The following is a 23,986-nucleotide window of genomic DNA, read 5'->3' as shown; positions in this document are numbered from 1 at the left end:
TTTAGCACTTCCCAAGGCTGGAGGATAAGTAATTGCTTTTTGGTGGTTCGCCTACCCCTTGCATCCGGCTGACTGTTTTTCCTCCCAGCCAAATGACTGGCCACCAGCTGCTGAGCCACAGCAGGGCCAGGGCATAGACCCTTACTCACAGGCCTGGTGCTGGGTGGCTCTGGCCCTCCATTCCCCATCCACTTTGATCCCTGCTGCTCCTACATTAGGCAAGCTCCCAGATGTCTATATTCAGGGTGCAGATTCCTCCCTGCGTCAGTGCGGTGCTCTGCACGGCTCAGGCTGCAATGGTAGAGCGAACCATGCCAAATAGATTTGTCAAGTCTGCCGCAGCTTGATTTGGTGCCATCAGGAGTGGGGAGGGAGGGGAGGAGGTGTACAGACAGGGACACTCTATTCCTGTCTATGCATGCAGATACACACACATGTATACATTACACATATATATATACACACACACATATATATATGCACATGCACACATAGGCATATGGGGTGTATCAGACACTGCTCTGAATTTTGGTTGGTTATGTGGGCCAAAAGCAAAGTTCTGCCATGTTATAGGTGGGTCAGCTAACACATCATCCTCAGGGTACTAAAGCAAGAGCAAACCAGTGAGTGCAGGAGGGGTGGGGAGAGGGCATGATGCTCTCTGCAGAGGCTGGGGAGCTCTGACTTCCTCTGTTTTGCCCCCCACTTCCCTTTCATTCAGGGAGAGGAGAGTTTCAGAGGAGCGTGGGGCCAGAGTGTTTCCCTGCAAAATGTGATGGCTCACCTTTGAGACCTGAAGCCCTGGCACTCACAGCAAGGGAAACAGGAAAGGCAGGATGAAGCAGAGGAAAACAAGATTAATATATGCTCATAGCAGACAAGGCTGGCTGGGCTGTTTCCGTGCTGAGCACTGCTATATTTCTGAAGTGGGAAGGCAGCAGCAGGTCTACAGCTAGGAGGAGAGGAGCTCCACACAGTTTCCCCTTCCTACCCCAGTCCTGCTGGGCTTTCCCCATGCCTTGCAGTCTACTCCCAACAGAGGTGATGCTCTGTCCTTGTCTGGGACATGGAACCAGGGTCAGACGCTAAACCAGTGACTAAACCAGTGTAGACCTATCTTTGTGTCCCCCATGGAAACAGAGAGGAGAACAGCTACCACTTCATGTTTGCCACACTTGCCCTTTACTACCTTCCAGCATGTTCAGATGGGACAGGGCCAAACAGCCCCTGCCCCAGGAAGGTTGCTCTGGTTCTTGTCCTCCCTGTTGCATCCTCCTCTTTGTCATCCAAGGTCAATGGCCCCAGAGGTTATCTTCCAGACACTGGTGTGCACACTAAGATCTAATCTAGCATTTTGCAAATGTATGAAGAAGGAAAAGAGCACCTGGCAGGATTTGACCTTTTATTATTGGCCATTTTCTTCAGACAGATTCAGCTATGAGGATTTTATCAGAAAACAAAATACTCATCCATTCTGATCTACTTCTTTCTTTGTAAGGTCTCAGGTTCCAGCTCCCATATGGTCTGAGCCACTCTGTTTTAGTAACCACGGAGATCAGCTCATGGGGATCATCTGGTGTGGTAAAGGACTGGGGGCTGGGACAGATTTCAGCATTTGGGGTGGGTTGGGACTGTGATAAGTGCTCTTGCTGCCTCCATTGCTCTGTGTGTAAAATGGGAGGATGGAACTGAAACGTATACTTTGAGAACCTGTAGGAAGATCCAGCAAGTGTGCATTTTCCCTTTCCTACTTACTTTGAGGGCTTTGTGTTTGCTATCCACTGACTTTCCCAGGTGGTATTTCAGGCAGGTGCAAGAAAGCAGGTTGAATTGCTGCAAAGAGCTGAGTATCTCAGCTGTGCATGGAACTGGGTATGTCAGAGGTATTTGGTGCTGGCTCTTTGGAGACCCTTTTGCATTCTCTTAGGAGCATTCCTCTGTCCTTTCAGTTCTTAATGAGGTCTTCTGTGTTCGCTCACCTAGGGAGGCAGAGAAAAGCTTTCAGTCCTGTAGTTTCTTTATCTCAGAAACTCAGGAAGAGCTTGCCAGAAGGCCATAAGTGCAGAGTATTTGTCCAAAAACATCCCCAGGTCCCAGCCTACTTCTGCTGCATTTGCAGACAGGACAAAGACATCAGCCTTTGGGAAAGGCAGCCCTGCATATTCATCCTTGGTGCAGTACCAGGGGAGAATTATAGCTGTGGCTTTTCTAGCTAGGCTGCAGCTTTGTACTTCTGGACCTGATATCTCTTTTGCAGGCTAACAGAGTGCCATTCCTCACGTCCCTGGTGACTCCTGGATCTGAGTGGAGCCTCTCAGAGACACGGTGCTGGCAAGCCCAGCCCAGCACAGTGTCTTGCCCTGATGGCTGTGCCAAGTATCATTTTTATTTTACTTCCTTGTTTCTGGATTTAATAAATCCAGAACTGAACTATACACCCTCTGCTTGAGCCAGAATCCTCCCACCATCAAACACGGCCTATTTTATGCCTCCCCTATCTGACAAAGAAAATAATCTCCCCTACTTTTCTCCTTCATGCTTCTCTGTCTAAATCCTGAAGCCCTAATCCTGTTAGCATGCTCTGTTCCAGGGCTCTGTCTCCACGGGAGTAACATAATCCTGCAGTAAATCTAGTGGGTCCAGAGAGACACATACATACAGACAAAAGCAGGGCTGCTGCCATTCTTGGCCTTCTCCTCTGCCTCTTCCAGCCGCTTTCTTTAGCTCCCCAAGAAATTGCACAGCATCCAAGATGCACAATAAATAAAGCAGGAGAGAGGTTACCTCCTGTCCTCTCCCTGACTTGCTGCCTTTTTGACTTAATGGCACTTTTTGTCTCCTTGTCCTTCACTCCAAACTGCTGCTGGCCTAGTTCCCATCCCCACTGGAACTAATGCATCTTCAGAAATACCCCCAGCCCACCATGGCAGTTCCAATGTGTCACAAATACAACTTGTAAGTGTTGCTGTGGAGCTTGCAAGTGTGTGCACGTGGAAAGCTTGCCCAATTCTCCTCTAGCCTAGGCATATCTCCCACCACTTGCTTTCTGCAGCAAATTAATTAAGCAGGTGAGCTCTCATTGATTATCAATTTAATTTTACATGTAGACCTGCCGACTGGACTAAAACGGAAGTAAACATAAAGTATATAAGGAGGGGATGGGCAGCTTTCCGATGCAGCAGTGAAAATTAGTTCCCTTGATTGCTTCTTGGAAGGTGCTTTTAATTAGTTAATGGTTTTCCCGTTCGTCTTCTGGCTCCATCACCCTTCGGCGCGTGTGCACGCGCCTGCGCACGTGTGCTCTCTGCTGAGGATATCTCTAATTCCCACAGCCAGATATTTTTTTTTCCTGCTGGTGTAAATTACTGTGAGTTCTTCTACTCGATGGTGATATGTTGATTTACACCATTCAAAGTCTTGGCTCAAAATATGTGCTGAGTGGGATGGGAAACAGATAGGATGGGAGGAATAGCAATGTTCTATTTTGGTAAGGGGGAAGAAATCTTTGCTTTCTTGGCGCTTCCAATTTCACACATTTTCCTGCTAGTTCTTCCTATTCCTTGAGTGCTAATTTGAGGCAGGATGTAGAGCCTGTTCAAGTCCGTGGGACTCTTTCCACACTGTGCTTGGGCTCTGGGGTCAGCATTTTCAGTGCAGAGAAACCATACACTTGGGAGCAGGCCCTGGTCTGCAGCATCAAGACCTGCAGGCTCATGAAAGAAAGATGCACACAGAAGGACCTTACTTCTCTAATAGCACTAAACACCTGTCCTCTGAAAATGGCCTCTTTCTATTACACTGAACAGGGGGTGAAGCAATGACTTTCTATGATGATGTAGGGCTATTCAGAAAGAGGATTTACTGGAGCAGATCCTGGCAACACAGCTGATACTAGAGCTGGAAGTCAGGTGCTGTTTCTGACCTCATAAACTGGCAGTCTGGAGTGTTAAAGTTATGGTCAGAGTTCTGTAGCTTGTTGAATGTGATCTAGTCTGGGGAAATTACTAATCCCCAAATCCAACTGAGGTTCCTGTCCTTGGAAGCATGGTTGGGACTAAGGTGGTGTAAAAGATGCTTTAAGCAATTCATGTGGTAGTGATAAGGTTTTGGGGCTCAGTCCTGCTTCTGCTTTCTGTCAAGCTTGACTTTGCAGAAGTCATCAACAAATGATGCTGGTGTAAATTTGGATTCTGGCCCCTGATATTCATATGTGTGAAGTGAGCTAGAAAAGAACAAAACTGGAAATATGTTAAATCAAAAAGAGCAGCAAACCTTGTCAGTGACTGTTAAACATGCTGGTCCATATGCAACCTTTGGCTCATGGAGTCTTCAAACTGCTGATTCTGAGAAGCAAAGAGAGATTGCCAGGAGAAAGGCTTCAATGGGCTTGTTGGCCCTGGGCATCTGCTGGGGCCACCATCAGGAGCGACCCTCTGGGACAGAGGGACTTCTGGGCTGACCCGAAATGCTGCCCCTCATACTAAAATAGTTCACCAGCTCAGATAAACATTTCCTGTTGTGGTGTTGGGTTCAGAGGTAAGGTGTTGTGTGTCAGCTTCTGTGTTGACACAAAGCTGGAGGCTTTGCTGTGGTGTGGAAATGTATCCTTTCAGCCTCTGTGTGTGTTCTCACAGGGTTACAAAATACACACACGCACACACGTGTGTGCCTGGAGAGTGTTTCATGGTAACCACTCTTCTTACAGCCCTCCTGCTGGAAGGAAGGGTATTTGGTGGCTGCTGAGCAAGGAAAATGCTGGGAAGCAGGGTCAGACAGGATAAAATAGGATATTAAAAACACATAAGCCATGCTGTGTTGCTAAACGGTAGCAGCATGATATATATTCTCCAGATTAGTGTTTCTGCTCAAGTTCACATCAACTCCAAATGCTAGATTTGCAACCAAGGCTCTCTGTGTGGTGGTTGTATCCTGCCACCATCCTGGGCCAGATGGAGATGTGCAGGGACATCCTGGAGTTGGTTGTGCTGCTGCAAATGGCCACTGGCCCTCTGCAAATACCCTCTGCATGCCCTGGCTTGCTGGATCCTGGGAGAAGAACAATGACATGTGCTGTCTGCAGGTCTAGAGTGATTGAAGGTTTATAAAACACTTTTTAACTGTTTTTCAAGGCAAAAGGCCAGGATGTAGGCTCATCCCTTATTCTGTCCTGGGTTGCAAGGATCTGCAGTTGAATTGTTTGACTCTCACCTCAGCCAGAAGGAGATTGGTGCCAGAGATTACACCCTCCTGCTTTGCTCTGAGATATACTTAGTGGGAGCTGCTGTGCTTTGCACAGCATATGCAGGGTAGGAGCCTGCAGAAAAGCCCACCCAACAGATCAGTGCAGATGCCACAGCTCATGGCTGAGAGCAGAGAACGCCCTAGTCCTGTCCTGAGAGGGAAAATGGGCGATGCTCACACCCTTGATCTGTGAGCTTTGCTGCTTTATGCTGTGAGCAGAGAAATAGTTGAAAATTACCCACAGATTGGGTATTTCCTTTCCCCCCTTTTTGTTCCCTACTGTCTCTGCAGCCTCAAACAGAAACACAAGTATCCAGTCTTTGTCCAGCCTGTTAAAATAATGGGCAGGAGGGCTGGATCTAACATCCATCTGGTAGTTATTGATTATGGCCATCTGGTAAGGCAGCAGTCCTCTCATATCATGTTGGATCGTAAACTCTTCCAAAAAGCTGTCTCTGTGTGGCAGGCTACATGTAAGCAGGAGAGGCAGGGGCAAGGAGCTGGCTGGGACAGCAGCTTGTCGCCCCAGGCAGAGGTGACATCCTCCTGCTCCCGCCACTGTTTGCACATGATACTCCTCAGCAGAGCTTGGTGAGAGAATATGTCAGGACATCAGCCCGTTTACTTGCAGAGGGGAGACAAGATCTCATGCAGCATTCAGGGACATGCAGCCTTTTGCATTGGAGTGGCTCTAGGTTTGGGTGTGAGTTTGAAAGCAGCTATGACCTGATAGTCCAAGCTGCTATGGTGTCCCATGAGAGGCAGACGTACTGGGTCTCTTGCCTGATGGGTGATTCCATCTACCATGCCATCCTGTAAGTGGCTCAGCTCTTCCTACCTGCCTCTGGGTGCTTGGTCTGGCCAAAGCCTGGCCCTATTCAGAAAACCTTTTTCTTTGCTGAGATATTTTCAAGTGTTGATCTGGTTATTTCTTTCTGCCTGGAGAGAATGTAACTATATTTGTGTCCTCTCTTCTTTGCAGACGTTTCAGGCCAACGAGGATGCCACAGAGGTGGTTCTCAACAAGATCCACAGCCCAGTGCTCACACGATTCGTGCGAATCCGTCCACAGAGCTGGCACAACGGCATCGCCCTGAGGTTGGAGCTGTACGGCTGCCGTATCACTGGTGAGTGTCCCCTCCTCTCTTTGGCCTCAGCCCTCCTCTCTCTCCCTCTGACAACCTGTCCTGGGGTGCTGTCCCCTGCAGCTGTCATGGCTGCTTGAGGTGGGAACAGTGACACTGTGGAGGCACCCATACCAAGGGTTGTGCCTGGGAGGACAGGCACCCAGTCCCTGGAGGCAAGAGAGAAGCACCCAGTGCTGGTGCTAATTTAGTGCCCACTGCTTAAACCTGGGGAAAACCACCAGCAATCCTTTCAGCCACCCCATCTGTTCATGCCCTTTCCTTTCTTACAGATGCACCCTGCTCCAACTTGCTGGGAATGCTTTCTGGCCTCATCCCTGACTCTCAGATCTCCGCCTCTTCTATCAGAGGCTACGACTGGTCTCCCAGCATGGCCCGGCTGGTGAGCAGCCGCTCAGGCTGGTTTCCCCGCATCCCCCAGGCCCAGCCTGGGGAGGAGTGGCTGCAGGTGGACCTTGGCATCCCAAAGAATATAAAAGGTGTCATTATCCAAGGAGCTCGTGGAGGAGACAGCGTGACCACCACTGAATCCCGCTCCTTTGTAAAGAAATTTAAGGTGGCCTACAGCATGAATGGAAAGGACTGGGAGTTCATCCAGGACCCCAAAACAATGCAAGCCAAGGTAGGCACTGCCTGGAGCAGCTGCAAAATGAGATATGTTTCTGGCTGTCTTCAGTCTTCCTGATGAGGTCTTGGAAAATTTGCTTTCTTTTCCTACAGAGACCTTGGGAGTTTGGGTTGTCACTATGAAATCCCAAGTTGTGTCCCCTGGTCCTGCTCCTAAATTGTATTGGGAGCTGCAGGTTCCACCTTGCCCCATGGATGGCAATTTCCCTTCATATTTTATTGTAGACTAGGCCTGCGGATGTGGACATCACCTTCTGGTCCTCCCAGCTTCTGCAGGTCAGAACCCACAAGATGATGGATTTGATGACATTTGACACAAACTTGACTTGCACCCTCTGGAAGAGGAAGATGAATTATAACTTCTCTTTGAGAAATTTGCTATAGCTGAAGTCCCTTTTGCCACAGTGGCGTGACCTTGACATTCCCTGTGCTTTCCCCAGATCATTGAAGCTTCCCATAATCTTCCTGCTCAGCCGTATGAGAGTGGCAGGAGGCTTGAGGAATAAATAGATTCTCTGCTACTGCCTGTTCTGTTTTCATACACACTCATCTGCTTCTGAAAATTTGCATAGGTTATATTTTTTGTGATCCTACAAATGAATCTTAGAAAGCCTGATGCTATCTATAGCCCTCTGTTTATTCCCCACAGACTTGAGTTCATGTACATAATCTGAAAAGCAGCACTACTTGGACTGTGAGAAAAACTGATCATTTACACTGTCCTAGAACATGTAGTAGCTTATTTGTTTGCCAAAGGGCAAATCTGATCTTATTTATATGTGAAGTTAGTCGATATTCCCCAGGCGTCCCCTGTGGGGCCTCAATCAGAATCTGACCCTTGGATATAGAGCAGAGACCAAGAGATATTGTGCAAGTTTCTTAGAAACAGCCTATCTGGTCCACTTGAAACTGAGGAGGAGCAGCCCAGTTTCTGCTCAGCTGGACTTGATGGCCCGCAGTTGGACAGCTAAACTGTGGCTGCATCCTGCCAGACCCAAATTACTAGGTCTGGTGGGAGAGCATGTGGGATGCACACACCATTTCCCTTTCTATCTCTCTCTCTCTCTAGCTCTTTGAAGGCAACATCCACTACGATATCCCTGAAGTCCGGAGGTTTGACCCTGTTCCTGCCCAGTACATCCGAGTACACCCAGAGAGGTGGTCCCCAGCAGGAATAGGAATGCGCCTGGAGGTGCTAGGCTGTGACTGGACAGGTAGGAGCCCCGCTGTGACTCTGCCCACTGGTTCTCCTGGGACCACTGCAAGCACTACACCATCGAGATGCAAGTGTTAAGGTTATTTCTCTTCCTGCCCTGTCCCACCTCAGGGCTGTGCTGTGACAGGAAAACTGCAACCATGAAGGCAGAACCTGTGATGCAGCCTGACTCCATCTTTTAACTTCCATCTTAAAAAATACTTGCCTTGATGTGTGATGCGGTAGCAATGTTTGGACCCAAATCCAAGTTTTACACAATGCTGCATGCAAGATTTATCCCTGGCTGTCTTCTCCTTTTAGATCATTTATATGAGTGTTGTGCAGGTTAGATAACATTTGAGCTTTTTAATCCAAACAGATAAAACAAAACATAGGAAGAGAAGCAGAGGTGCAGAAGAGAGGTGTGATGACCAGTACAGGTATCTTATGCTGCCAGAATAAGTCTTTGCTGTAAAAAAACTACCCTCTCTTATTGAACCCTGTGTGGAAATCCTTTTGCAGACAGTTTGGGGCTTTTACCTCTACATCACCTCTAAAATTCACTCTACAGCATCCAGGGAAGTTTGTTCACATTTACCCACCTGTTTTTCACAAGTGTTATGCCTTGCAGCCACCATTGTTTGTAATGTAGAAGTGGAAACTGTTCTAACACACTCACTAGGATCAGTAGAAGTTGTGTTTCTGGCCCTCTGAAGCTCTAGTAATTGACTGCTTCATAGTTTCATCCCCCAAAGCAAAAAATGCACCGAACAGCTCATTGGTTCTGATGCTAGCTTTTCAGTGCCAAGGGCTAGTTGTCCCTTTTTTAATCTATTTTTTAATAATCTGCTTAAATCTGAATCTGGTGTCCAGATGTCAGTGATAAAGACACATGATTTCCGTTTTATAAACTTAAGAGACACAGAGCTTTCTTTCATCCCTTTATGGAGTCTTTACTACCCTTTCTTCCTGTGATGTGCTGTGAGATGTATTACAAACACTTAACAGCAAATCACTCAGCACACATACATGCAATTAATAATGATCATTTGTCAACTGTGCAGTCAAAGGCAAATCTCCTTTTGGACTGGGAATCCATTGTACCTAAACTTTAAATCAAGATTAAATCTTAATTTAAATCTTACAACATCTCTGGGATGCTGCAGGAGAAGCATATGCCATGGCTTTCATGCAAGAAGTGGGAGCTGAGGCTGTGTGCAGAAGATGTTGGGCAGCTCCCCCATCATTGCTTCCCACAGCTCCTGGGGGTCTCCAGCTGTCAGTTCTCTGCAGGCTGGTGCATCACATCCCTGCATCACTGCTGTAAAGGGAGACAGTCACACAAGACTGCCAACCATGTACATGTCAGCCCTTCCATTGCTCTCCTCTAAATAGAGAATAAGAGGAAACTGGCATTCTCAACTTCTGGTGCTATTTTTAGTCCTGTTTTTCTTTTAGAGCTATGCCCATGCTCAGTTTCAATATCAGCAGCAACAGACCATGTTTTTTGCAGGCAGGGTGCTTTATGGTCATTTCCCAGTGTGGCTGTCTAATCATTTGCACACTGTAATGCTTAAAACTCAACTGCCAAGTCATAAATATTTGTAGCTTTATTGATCTACAGGCATTTGGCTTTGTAATCAGAGCAAGGCTTGTAATCTTGTGGATTCACCATGTTGTAAAAAGCATTTATATCCCTGATGCAACCTGGGGAGCAGAGATAGCCCATGGCATTATCTGCATGCTAAATCCAGGCTTGGCTACATGCAGCAGTGCTTGACAACACCAAGATACAGCCCTCCTTTGCTGGAAGGACCCAGGCACCTGACACAACTGGCTGTGAAAACTCAGGCAGTTGCACTTACTTTGGAACAAGATTTAAGAGATGGATTAAAACAAGCTGACTGGAAGTATTTTCAAGTGAGGGCCTAAGTCCATGTGTACCCTGCCCAGATGTTTCTATTTCTTATCAGCAATGAGCCTTTTAATTACTGAGTCAAACAGGTAACTTAGCAGCAACTGGTCTTACAAACTAGTTGGCTAGTAACTGAAAAATGGGGAAACAGGCAGTCAGCAACTGGCTTCTTTCAAAGACCTGCCAGAATTTTTCCTCTGAAGAGTGGAGATTGATGAATGTTCACTTGCAGCTGTTTTTCTCTCCTTTGAAGTTCCAAACATCTGGTTTCAATTGCTCAGTGACTTTGCATTTTGATCAGCAGTTACCACCAGTTGCAGAAGACACTTGCCAGGCCAGGGAGAGAGAAAGCAAGCAAGACCTCTCTCTTTCACTTTCTGTTTCACCCATCATGTTGTCCTCCCTGCTGTTTTCATTCTCTCTTCTAACCATAGTGTTGCAGCTCTGCCATGGTAACTGATTTTTCAAGCTGTATTTCTGCGGCCTGTCCAGAGCAATGAAACAGTGTTGATTTACATCCGCTCAGCATCTGTCCCCCGTATGGGGCTTGGCTTTCAAGGTCCTTCCACATTGTCACATTTCAGCTATAAATCTCAGTATACAAGAACAACAACCTAAAAAAATGTACCAGCTCTAAATAACTCACAGCTTTTGATATGTTGCCTTCACCTGCTGCTTGGCTTTTCTTTATCACATTTTTCTGTGCCTGGCTGCTTGCAATTTGCTTCTTGGTTGCTTTTGGAGTTTTATGGGGTTGTAACAAGTTTGAACTTACAAATTAAAAGACTTTGAGGTTATTTGGTATTTTATCCTGAACAAAACACAGCCACTGGGAGAAGGGGAGGGAAAAAGGAAAAAAAAAAAGAGGAAAAACAACAAAACAAAACAAAACAAAACAAAAAACCTGAGAATTTATGTGCAACATGGTTAATAACAGGAAAATTAAAAGGGTAGAAAGGAGCCTGTGGAAAATATTCAATGTATTTAGCCATTTCCTCCTGCTTCTGGCTTTATTAAATGATATCCTGAAGGGTGCCGACAAAGAAACACAATCACACATAACTGAGCAAGCAGCCTCTTTTTAAAAGTGGAATGAATCAAGCCTGCTGTACTCCAGTTAATGCACCCATAAAAAGAGAGACTGCTGGAACCTACTGTCATTTACTGTTGATCTTAATATCCTTCCCTTTCTTGCTTAAATTTCCCCTGACACCTGCTTAGAACTTGTTTCATGCTAGCCTTGTTGGAGAGAGGGAAATTGGACAGAGACCCTTTGAAAGCACAGTCAGGAGCCTGGAGTGTGAAACCAGATGCTTTCTGCAGTGAGCCAGTGCGCACTAGGGTCTGTTTGCAGTTACATAATTTGTGGGTTTGAGTGACTTGTTTTATAAATTGGCACAATTGGTGGGAATGTTGTGTGTGTTTTTTTAACATGTCATATGCCTTTATGAAAGAAAAAGACGTTCTGCCTGTGATCTTTCTTATCCAGTAATGACAGTTAAGCAGATTGCCAACATTAGCGTAGATTAAAAAATTAAGAGGAAAAGTAGCGTCTACATCTAGAGGAGAGCTTTGTCCAATGGGAACTCTAAATCAAAGGAACTCCCATATGGAAACAGCCAGTTCACTTGCAGTTCAAACCATGCTGACATTTGTAGCATGTGGAAATTACGTGATATTCTTGTTCGGTCTCTTTCTGTCATTATAAAAACATGAATAAAAGATTTTTTTGCCCTCTTCCCCCCCTACCTGTCCTTTTTGGGTTCTCTATTACAAATAGCATCTCTACATTCTTTTCAGATGTGAAGCCCACTGCAGAGACACTGGTACCCACTTTGAAGAGCGAAGAGACCACTACCCCATACCCAACTGATGAAGAGGCAACTGAGTGTGGTGATAGCTGTGGAGAAGAGGAGGGTATGTATCAGAGCAGCACATCTTTATGTCAATAAATGATGGGTCAAGAGCTAAGCAAATGCTCTTATCTTCCCATTAGCTCTCCCATATATGGGACTGATTCCTGGAAAGATTAAAGTAATATTATTAGTGATAGGGAAAAAAAAATGGCACCAAAATCTGGTAGGTTATATCAAAGAAGATGCAGGAACAAGAGATAGCAGCTAATTCAATCCCTTGGGTACAAGGCTTGAAGAGCTGCTGTCTCAGCTTCTTTATGTGACCTGGGGAAACTTCATGCCCTGTTTAGAAAAACCTCCATTCCAAATCCCTTTATCTGGTTGTCATAACTTCAGAAGGTGATTCGGGGGAGAGATTCAGAATGCCTAGTACACAGGGCTCCTTTTGCAAAGGTCACAACTGGGAATAAATCATGACATGCAGAGAAAGCGGATGTCCTTCCTGAACACCTATCTGTTAAGGATCATCTTCCCTAATATCAGCTGCTTACAATTTAGGAAAACAGTCTGGGCTCCTTGTGCGGGCAGCAGAGAGAAGGGAACGTTAACTCCATGCAGTTCATCATTCCAGTCTTAGATGGCTGTCAAATGTACAGGGAACATTTTTTTTATCCGTGGTGCTTGCTTTCCTCTTCTGACTATGGAAGAGACTGAATGCTGCTTTAGACTACATGCTGTGCTTGTTAAGAGACAGTGCTGGAGAGGACTAATTTTCTCAGCCTCAGATGTCATATTCTGCTCCTTGAAATTGAGATGTGAGCATCTAAACCTTGTCCAGACTAAGGGGAGAGGGTTTGGTAGGGCTGTGCAGGGTTAGCTGTACAGTGCAGTGTACAGGAGATGCGTGCCTCTGGGTGTGACAGCAGGGGCCTCAGCACTGGGCTGAGGCATTTACAAAAGGAAAAGCTATCCTTTGAGATAGCTCCTGGGTCTTCTGTCACTTGGGCTTCCAGTCTCAGAGAAAAAAAGAATGGGTTTTAAAATAACAAAAAAAAAAAATAATCAAAAGAACATTAATTGGCTTTTTCACACCTCCCATTGGGATTCTGACATAACACAGTTCCGCTGAAGAAGTAACTCAAAGGGCCTGATTCTCAGTTTTTTGCTTCGGTGATATGCCTGTGCAACCCTGCTGCCATTGAGGCACTTGGGAAACTGCTGAGAGGAAATTCAGGGCAGTAATAGACTCTGTAACAACATGATTCCTGGGTGCAGTCCAGGGCAAGAGAGCAAATAGAGTGTGCTGTGGAGTGTGAAAACAGCCTCCCCCTCCTCTTCACTCAGATTTAGCAACAATTTTCATTCTCATACTCCATAAACAATGAGTGTATTTCTCTGGACAATCAGATTTATGGCAGCCAAACAGAAACAATGCTGCTCTCTGGGGTATGAGAACAGATTGGAATAAAAGGATCCATGATCTGCATTATTTTATTTTGGAGTGGGAACATGTAAAGAAAGCCCTCTGCTCCTTGCAGCAAAGTTCCCGTGATGCCTGTTGCTTGAGTCACTCACCTCCTTCTAGCTACTGCTCACTTTGCGGGCACTCTGATTTAAAACTTCCTCTTTGCTCAGGAACAGCTTGGCCTATAATTGGGCTCTGTGTGCGTGTCATCTGAGTACTTGAGATGGTCTCAGACCATTTCTGAAGTCTCTATGACTTATGGCTGCTTCTTTGACCAAAGAAGACAGAAGATGCTTCACTGCTAAATGCAGTCCCTGCCATGTGTCCTCCTGCATACAAACCTGTCTCTGCAGGAAGGCTCTCCAGAGTTTTTAAAGCTGTTGACACAGGGGAATTAGCTCTGCTCCTGTTTCACAGATGAAAAGTTAACTGGCTCGCCCAAAGACCATGTGGTGAGTCCATAGCAGAGCTAGAAATAGAGACTGGCTTCTCTCACTCAGAATCCAAAAGCTTGAGCTCATGATGGCCCCGTGTTTCCCCTGGTAGCACTTCCATGAGAAGATAAGAAAGTGGTGAGTGGCAGCTCCCCATGTTGACAGACAGCTCCCGTCTGGTGCAAGTGGCTAGACCTGTCACTCAGGACCCAGGTTTCTGGAGCACTTGAGATTCTCCTTTTAGAGCCAGAGCAGGAACTGGTGAACATAGGGCACTCAGGAAGCACTCTTCCCTGACATTTAAGAAGGCATTTAATATTTGACTGCTCTAGGGGATGAAAAGAAGGTGCTGATTAGAGTCTGGAAGCATTTGGTACTTGCTTTTATATTTGCTTAGTTTGGTGGATTAGCCACAGGACATGGTGTGAGCATTTTGATGATGCAGAACTTAAGGTTGATCCATGGAGCCGACGAAATGTGAGATAGGTTAAAAGCATCAGTGTGAGTGAGATTTCGTGCTTTCTTCAGTATTTATGGTTTGCAAGCTATTTTAGTTTTGAGATGGTTTTAAATAGCAACTCTTCAATTTTTAATCCAACTTTATTTTGCTTCTATTTCCTTTTATAAGATTTCCACCTCCCTGCAAACTTCAACTGCAACTTTGATCTCCCTGAAGACCTCTGTGGTTGGTCACATGACTTTGGAACGGGTTATACGTGGTCTTTTCAGCCTACAAGCACCTGGACTGGCAATTCTGAACCAAGTGCTGAGACTGTGCCTGGTAAGATGATTAATACCATATGGATTCCATACCTCCCTGTGGAGGGAAGAGGGAGCTGGTGGTACTTTCTCTGTCTCAACAGTATGACTGATTGTCGCACAGCTATCAAGAGTTGTGAAGGCTGTGAAGGCAGAGCCGAACTTTTGTGGGAGCTTTAAGATGCTTCAGTGTATAGTTCATTACTTATTTATAGGACTGACCACTGGCAATTGAATCACTCTTTCCTTCTGAGATAGCTTTGAATCAGGCATGAGGCTTTGAATCCTCTGTGACTGTGAAGGTTAGCTCAAGCTCTGTTGCACATCCTGGCCCAAATGTCCTCTGTAGGAATCGATGCTTTTTCCACAAAATGTATTTCTTTTGTAAGAGATGCATTTCTTCCTCCCATATGTTGCTTGGATTGCCTGTGCTCTTGAGCTATTCTGCACTTTGGGCTTGTATAGGCTGAATTTCAGCCTCCTCCAAGTGAAGGATGATCTAAGCCCTAAGAATGCTGAAATATGCCAGTTCTCGCTGTTTGACTTTTGCTCTTTTTTCTTCTGTGCTTTGGAAGCGGAAGGTTTACATGAACGTGGCAGAGACTAATTTATGGAGGATGTCACTGAGATGTGCTAGCATGGGTTGGAAGGCAGCCTGCCTCTGGCAGTATGGTTGATAGATCAAGTTCTTCAGCTTCACATCTTGGAACTCACCCCAGGTCTAGTGCCTTTTCGCTACCCTCATTGACTTTGTGACATGGGTGGCATGAAGAATATTTGCCAGGTTCCTTATAGCATTAGACTCTGTCACCATAGCATCACTTCTTACCATCAGTCATTGCTTATGAAACTCAAGATTCTCCCAGGAAGAGCTGGCTGATATTACCTGTCTTCAGTTCTGCCCTGATGCCAAATGACTCCAGCATCTGCATACCATGCACCAAGGGAGCTGTGCATGCTGTGGGCTCCTCCCCACCCTCTCCCCAGTAAGGTTGAGTCCTGAGATGAAAACATTCAGGCGAACCTGTTAGCCACCTGGCAGAGGCACTGGCCAGATTGGCAGTGCTGCCAGCCAGTTGGAAAGCCGTGCAGCCAACACCTGGTAGGCAGTGCTAAAGAGGAAAATATGTATTCCAGAAACATATGGGATGAAGAGAATCTGCTACATCTCCACACACAAATCACCCCCACACAAATGCACACATCATTTCTCTCTTCAGCTCCTGAGGTGCATGACATTTTTCTAAGAGACAAGGTAATGCTGTAAGTGCAGCCTATATGGACATCTGACAAATTCTTTGGCATAACATAGGGTCACAGTATCGGCTATGGAGAAAAACATTTTCATATTTCAAGTGTTTATCTCTTCAACATTTGAGTGCTTTAGAAGATTAATAACTGGAGCTCAGTGGAGCCTCAGGCAACGGGAGAGAACACTTACAGCCAGCCCCAGACTTAATAACCCTCCCCATCTCATTCTCTGTAATAATGTTTAATTAACATCAGCCCCTTGTAAGTAAGATAGAAATTACTTATTTTTTTTATAACTCAGACTCAGTTTTTCATTTCATTTCCTCTCTGCTGAGTCTGCCTACAATGAGTTGGCCATAGTTTCTTAGAAGACTATTGTATGCACACAGGCGTGTGCGTGCGCGCACAGCCCGAGAGGCTGGTGCTGCCTTTTACCCTTCTACCCTTTCTTCTTTCATAGTTATGAATTGCAAACCCTGATTGCTGCAGCTGGGGGAATGTTTTCCTGCTGAGTTCAGTGATGTGGTTTTGTGCCAGCTACTGAAGCAAGGACTAGGTGCAGGTAGGCATTCAGACCCTGCTTGAGAAGTCAGGCTGTATGGGCAGAAGAAGATGAGTTAGCAGTTCCAGAGGGCTGCAGTGAATTGCCCTTGGTGTTGGGAGGTCAGCAGCAGAGACCAAGCACAGGCTGAGGAATGGTTGTTGGCGCTGCCATGGGATCAGCCTCCTGGCTGGTTTGGGCAGTGGCAGCTGTGCACGGCCTTGCCCACACAGCACAGGGCTACAGAGGCACCAGCATGCAAAGGCTTCACTGCTGTGCCTCACTTTCGTCCTGTTCTTAGAAATTAAGAAGACATGGCACAAAAGGAAATAGCTATTTGCTTTTCTTCCTCCCCACACAGCTTTTAAAAGCAACTCAAGAAACATGAAAAATAGGCAATGCCAGCCCCTCAGCAGGGATAGAAATGAAGCATTGTTTGGTTCACACTCCCCCATTCTTCCCTTGCCTTTTCCTCACACTGCCGCCAGCACTTTGTTTCTACTTAGAAAATTCATCCTTGGGCTCCAGGGAGAAAGGAATGAAAAGCCCTTGTTTGAGGTGGTCTTTGCTTGTGAATTCCCCACCCTGGAGTGAGCAGTTGGGTGAAGAAAAGCAGCTGTGCATAGTTTAGGGGCAGGGCAAAAGCTAATAGGAACTCAAAGCTACCAGAGCCAGATTTACTCTTTGATTTGAAGGTACTGGCCCAGGCTAGGGGCCATGGCTGCTTTACAGTAGCAAGGAAATGTGCTGTGCCTTTAAGAGACATGTGATATGTGTTTCTGTTTGTTGTGAATATGGGGGGGGGGGGGGGGGGGGGGGGAAGGGGGAAAAAAAAAAGTGGGGGGGGGGGAAAGAAAGGAAGAAAATAATAAAGGAGGAGCCCTGGCTCAGTCTGCATGAGATAGAAGGGGAAGGAAATGACCGTGGTGAAATATCCTCTGTGAGGCTCTTGATTAGAAAAGTCTGCTGAGGGACAGACCTGAATTCCTCCAATATCTCCTGGTTTCATTTTATATGCTGCATAAAATACTCCTCATCTTTGGCATAGAGAACTTCTCAAGACTGACAAGACACTCACTGCTCTCATTCCACTATTTTTATTTCCAAGATACTCTTTCAGGCAGCTCTGCATTTCTTTTTTTAGTCCTGTGTTCCTTGGACTCTTCACACCATGGATTAACTCCACGTCCACTCCTGCAGGCTCCCATTACACGTCTGGGGACCCTGTTGGTGAAAGTGGACCCAAAGTGCTCAACTTGGCAGAAATCCAGCCTGGTTCCAGCTGTTACCCTGTCCTTTACAAGGCTAGAAAATACTGTTGTTCCCTTTTCCATCCCCCACCCCCTGCAAGAGATTGCCAGGATTTTTTGCTGTGGATTTTCAAATGCTTCCCATCTGTAGAAAGATTCCCCTTAGCTGCACTCAGCAAGCTTCAAGGAGCAACAAGTTCAGGTTTCAATGACGTTTCATCCCCCATCTCCCGCTGCACGCAATGACAGTGTTTCTTAAAACCTGAAAATAAATCTTGGTTGGTAAGTTGGGCACCTCAACTTTGAATTTCACTGGAGTCTTGATCCTAAAGGGTGAGTTGTGTTCTTAGCTGATAAGTGCTGTTCCATTGCTCTCAGTGATGCTATGCCAATAAGCCAGCACTGAAAACCTGGAATTTGTTTTCCTCCCTCATTTTCTTGCAGTCATTAAGTAAGTACCTTGTGGTTCTAAAAGAGCATTCTAGGGTCTGCACCTCTACCACATGCTGCTTCTCATTCAGGAGAACACAGAGTCAGCATTATGAACCCTGTGTTGTTCAGTTGTTGGCAGCTGTACGTGCACACAGAAGAGGAAGCAATGTTAACCTTGCAGCTGTCCAGACCACATAGTTCTTGAGCTGAGCTGCAAAAACCCACCAAGAACTTCTGTTGTGGGCCATGGCCTTGTTGGCTTTGAGAGTCAGGAACGCTGCTCATTTGGTTTGCAGGCACTGCAGGGAAAGGTTTATTTGTTTCAAACCATTTCCAGCAGATGAATGTTTCTCTGAAGTTTTGTAAAAGCTGATTTTGTAAGGAAAACAAATGTTGAGCTGTTTTTAAGCTGATGGCAACACTTTACCATTCCTGTGTTTTTCCCATGGGATCTTTAAAAGGGCGAGTTTTGTATTTTTCCAGCAATTCATGAGAACTTCTGCCTGAAGGCCCTGATCCTACTCTGTCTAAACTAGAGGAAAGGTTTTCATGGTTAATGGAGCAGGGCTGGACTGAGCTGGGTCTGCACTTACTCTCATGAGACTTACTCTCTGACCATGTGCCTTGAGGGGACACTATGATCTCTAGGGTCAATCCTGTCCCCTTTGAAGTAGGAAGCAGTTTTACATGTGGGATGGTGTGAAAATCAAGCACTTTTGTGCAATGAGTGAGCAGCTGCATGCTGTGGGATGGAGATTGCACCCCCAGCATTGTCTCTCCCCACTACCCTGAAAGCTCTGTGTGGCTCTCTTGACCCTTGCTTGCACAGCGAGGACAGCAAACCCTAAAAAGTCATTTGTGCCTTGATTGCCCATGGCATGGTGGATCTGGGACACCCTGGCACCCAGATCATGGGAGGTTTGTTGAGCATTGGCTGAGCTGTGTGAGTGTCCTGCCCACAGACTGGGGCCAAGCTGTGGCTGTCTTCATGCCCATACTGCCTTTCGTGAGAGAAAAGTCATGATCATGGTCTGTCCCCACACTGCCAGCAAAGCTCCTTGTTTTCTTGGTCGGGGCTGGAGGTGGAGGAGAAGATACCATTTTTCCGGGGCTTACCTGTTTCTTTGCTGCTCCCAAATCTGAGTCTGTAGTCACTTTTTGGCCCCAAACACCATTGACAAACACTGCCTATAAAACAGGGCTGGAGTGCTCTCTGGAAAGCAAGTCTCAGTCTCTCAGGTCTGAACATGGGCATCGCTAAGTCGCCTCGCAGCAGTGACTTTGCAGCAGGTGAGTCACAGGGCGTGCTCCATGCCTGCACATCAGCAGGCTTCAACGTGCAGCCTGCCTGGCGGAAGCACCGCCTCAGTTAATGCCTTTAATGGTGCGTGCGTGCACGCGTGCTGGGCGCAGGTGAGTCTCTGCACACCCTTCCGTGTAGGGACATGCAGGGGGCCTGCCAGGCTGGCAGTGGACCAGCACGGTGGCGAGCAGCTCACTTAGCGTAAATGTCAGGCTCTAATTGGCATTTGGTTTGTCAGGGACACTGTGCCCTCCCTGTGCTCCCAAGGGGGAGGCAGTGGGACTCACAAGTGTGCCGTGCTGTTGAGGATGTGAGGCTTAATTAAGAGAGAGGATGTAATGGCCCATCCATTAGAATGACTCTGGAGAGCAGGCAGAGGGCTTGGTTCTGGACAGATATGGGGGTTTATGCCTTTTCACAGACTGATTTAGAGACTGAGATGGCAAGGACTTGGCAGGGTAATTAACACGTAATCAAAATTGAGGGGATTTTCCAGCAGACGGGGTGATCTAGCTAATATAAATATTAGTTTTATGGAGGATTGATTTCCTTTCGTAAATGAAAGTCTGTCATTGAGGAGAGGCCTGTCACTGAAATTGCGGCGGCTGCCTTTTGAGGTGAATTTGCATGATTTGCAAAAAAAAAAAGTAAAATATAATAAGGATCAAATTTCAATCTGCATATTCATGCATCTGCCATCCCCTTGTTAGCAGAGCACCCTGCAGTCGTGAGGGGATATGAGCTGATTTGCTCCCTGGGAAAGGCAAGGGCTGATGCAATCTCCTCCTCACATGGCCCAGAACAACAGTAGGATCAGGCCCTGATAGGACATCCCCTTGGCTCTGATACAGCATGGTCAGTGTAGCATGGGGCTATGCAGGCAGCATGCAGGTCCCAGAGCAGAGGTGTCACCTATGGGATTTAGCAGACAAGAGGTGGTTGCTAGTGGGCTATGACACTGCCACTAAAACATGCTGTGAAACAAACTGTGCCACAAAGAGGAGTGTGGTGACCTTTGGAGGGATGTAAGTGAAGGCAATTCAGCATGGATTGTCCACAAGAGCAGCAGCTCTAATTCACTGGCATCCAGCAAAGGGGAGATGCAGAGGGATTCTCAGTAATTTCTTGTGTACATCCTGGCCAACATATTTTGCTGGAAAATCTCCAGATGTGTTGATGAGACTGATGAGGGAAGTCAGTGTTCTTGGGAGAGGGGACGAGATGTGCAGGACCTGAGCCCAGGCAGACTGACCTTGCAGAGAGGGCTGCTGCCATGGCTTGTGCTTGCAGCCTGACCAAATCCACGAGGTTTCATCCCCCACTGCCCCTAATGTCCTCTCAGATGGCTTGCTAGCAGGAGGGGACAGTCGTGCCAAGAGGAAACAGTGTTGGCCAGATGGTTTGTTTGCAGAACCCGGCTGATGATTTATCTGGCACTCACTGCTATGCACATACAAGCAACTCTGCCATCGTCTGGCTGGGGATGGTTGCATGTTCACGCTCCTCTGGCTCCCCTACATCCAGATGATCCCATAAATCTTCCATGAGATTCATGCCACAGCATCAGTTGCAAAACCAGCAGTGGGTTAAAATGCCTGTGCAGGTCTGTCCTTGCCTTTTCTGAGCCAGCACTTTGAACTACCAGTGCCAGTTCAGTGGGGGATGTAGCTGCTGTGTTAGCTAGAATAGAGGCTGCAAAGCAAAATTCTGGGAAAGAGATTAAAATGCACTTCTGATCCTGGAAGAATTGATCAGCTCATGGCTGCAAGGCTCTCTTCAAGTGTTTTAGCAGAGGAAATCAGCCTTTCAGGTGCTTTCTGTGCCAAAGGCTTCCATTTACTCTATCAAACAGAGTGAATACTGGAACCACCGAGCTTCTGCATGCTGTTCCAACAATTAGCTCCACAGTGCGCTCCTTCAGTCTCAGAGAATTCGTGGGTCTTTTCTGAAAGTCTAACCAGCCATGATCCAGCCATTTAATCTTTAAATGACACAAGAAAGTCATGTCTGCTTGTGCTCAGCTCTCCACTCCACAAACTGGTACCAGGAGCCAGGAGTGCGTGGTACCCAAACCCACTTCTACTTGCAGCTGGGTTCACTTGAATACAGAGCCTACTCACAGCCCTTAGGACTGCCAGTAGGTTCTGGAGAGCTCTGTGGGCAAGGAGCACAGGAGATGCAGGGCTTGGAAGGCTGAAAGAGCCTGTGTGGTTGAAGGGGGACATTGGTTTTGGCTGCAGTTGACGAGTTTCTTTAATTTAACAGCCTGAGGGGAATGGGAGCAAACAGGAGGTTGGTGTCATCCGTGGCAGGAGGGATGTGACTCAGGGGCACACAGGCTGTTTTGCTGAAGTGGCAGAAGCAGCAACACCAGGTACCTCTGTCTCAGTGAGGAGTCCAGATCGTGGTGCGTGTCCAGCTGCACAATTGCCATAGGTTTCTGTGGAATTTGTGTGGATCCAAGGGTGCCTCACAGCCCTGCACTCAATCAGGCTGCTTAGATACTGGCACCAAAGGCTGATTTGGATTTGAGGATCTTGATTTGATAATTCTTTAGCCTGGCTGATGCTTTTATTAAAGGTTTTCCTGTAAGACCATTTCAGCTGTGAGATAATTGTATGATTGCAGTCTGATTTACTCTTCCACCTTCTTTGTTGTTGCTGTTTTTTTCTTCTTGTTGTTGATTTTTTTTTTTTCCCTTTGAAGAGGCTTGTAGTGAATTACAAAAAGAGGATTTTAATTCAGGAGACCTTGATGACTTCTTATGCCTTGTCACTCCTTGGGCATGAAGTACAGCTTGCTCTTTTTTTTTTTTTCCTTTCCTCCTTCCTCTACTTGTTTATCTCCCACATCTCTTCCTCCACCACAACCACTCAGAGGTAAATCACAAGAACACTCCTCCATTAGAGAACGGCATGGTACTTTTTCAAGTGATTCACTCAAGTGGCAGTGGGCAAACATGCTTTCATCTTTTTTTCTGCTACTCTTTGTCGGCATAAAGTGCCAAGTGGCCCAAATACTTTTTATAGGTGCTGGAAAACATTTCTGGGAAATGTTGCTCTTTCTTTTTGTGGATGGTCAGGGACAGATTTGTCCTTCATGCAGCAAAATCAGTGAAAGTTCATATGGAATGGATATGCTTTTGAAATATTTTGATCAGGCATCCCAGGAGTAGGGTGATGGCAAGTCTTTTTACTGTCTTGTCCTAAATTTATTTTAGAAAGCTGTCTAGCTTACAGTGGTTGGTTTCAGCCCAGCTCTGGCAGTGACAAGCTTGCAATAGGGCCAGTGGCTGTGAAGCACTGATACATCTCCCTTGGACTGGGCTGTCACCAGATTGCTGAGTGGCAGTGAGGTCAGCTACTGTTTCCTGGGTGAGACCTGTCTTTCAGTGCTCAGAAACTGGGCTCCAAGTTCATGTCTCTCTGGTTTAGGTTTTGGAGGTGATTTGGGTGCATTTTGCAAACATTATCAGTGCAGACACCGCTTCTCTGCCATGCTTTAGTCTCCAAGGCTGGAGAGGGAGCAAATAAAGCAGGAGGCAAGCTGCTGCTTACAGCTTTTCCTGTCAACTGCAGTGGGCTAGGATGTGGGGAAAGGAAACAACAGACCCTTAGGTGTGGTCCTGGGGCAGAGGTAACCCCTTGTGCTGTGGGAAAGCTTACATATGCTGGCATGAAGCATCAGTAGTGCTCGTCCACTGTAGCAAGAGCAAGTGCTCATCCCTCTGAGTGAAATGCAAAATACAGCAATATCTGTCACTGGCCTGTCTGTGTCACCTCATATTGCAGGCACTGCAGCCAGAGCAACCCAAGGGACTCTGTCCTACTGATGGTCATGATGGGGCAGGGCAGGTAAATATCAGATCAGCTACATGCTCAGCTTTCACTCTGTGCTAAGAGACTTGAAAGCATCCAAGCTGCAAACGGGAAACTCCTTGAGGAGGCTTCTTATCAGAGAGGCCTAGAAACCACTGATTCCAGACCAAAACAGTCATGCCCAGGGATTTGTATCCATGGGCTTTTGCTGCTGTTGGTATTCAGGTCAAGCATCTCCAGTTCCTGGGATATCACACATACCAAATCAACTCCCTGAGGACTGACAAAAAGCATGTCACAATTTAAATCTAATATTAAAGCAAGTGCATCTTCTGCTGTATGTATTTCAGCTATGTTTGCTACTATGTGGTTGTCACCTGTGCATACTTCACTCTCAGCCACCAGGTCCCTCCTCTGTGCTCTGCTTTAGGGACTGTTTTTCTGCATTACAGGAAACAGAGCCCGGCTTTCATTTTGTCCTGTGTATCCTCAAAACAAAACTGTCAGTTAAAGCCTGACTGTGGAGTGTTTACCACTGGGGATGAAAAGAGGCAAAATGAACACAGCCTGAGATCCCCATCCCGAGATGAGTTTTCAGCACCAGTGATGAGAAAAACCCACCTCAGGCTTGTTCACTGAGCAAGCAACCATTAGAATAAGCACGCACCTCTGCCAATGTCATTATCGTGGCATTGCTGCTTCTGGCAATAACTGCTCTTTAACTTCTCCTGATTATGTTGATCTTTGGCTTACC

General features: G+C 46.5%; 1 protein-coding gene across 3 annotated transcripts in view; it reads left to right on the top strand.

Annotated features, from left to right (window-relative positions):
• The window catches only part of NRP2 (neuropilin 2), a 90,086-nt gene that overhangs the window by 39,466 nt on the left and 26,634 nt on the right, over positions 1 to 23,986 (top strand). For all 3 annotated transcript variants that reach the window (XM_054173342.1, XM_054173334.1, XM_054173350.1), the window contains exons 8-12: positions 6,224 to 6,368; positions 6,659 to 7,008; positions 8,083 to 8,227; positions 11,924 to 12,040; positions 14,507 to 14,659. In XM_054173342.1, the coding sequence (XP_054029317.1) occupies positions 6,224 to 6,368; positions 6,659 to 7,008; positions 8,083 to 8,227; positions 11,924 to 12,040; positions 14,507 to 14,659 (910 nt within the window). The remainder of the gene's footprint in view (positions 1 to 6,223; positions 6,369 to 6,658; positions 7,009 to 8,082; positions 8,228 to 11,923; positions 12,041 to 14,506; positions 14,660 to 23,986) is intronic.

This window comes from Dryobates pubescens, chromosome 2 (genome assembly GCF_014839835.1).
Source record: "Dryobates pubescens isolate bDryPub1 chromosome 2, bDryPub1.pri, whole genome shotgun sequence".
In the NCBI taxonomy this organism is placed as follows: domain Eukaryota; kingdom Metazoa; phylum Chordata; class Aves; order Piciformes; family Picidae; genus Dryobates; species Dryobates pubescens.
This window is presented reverse-complemented; position numbering and strand designations above follow the sequence as displayed.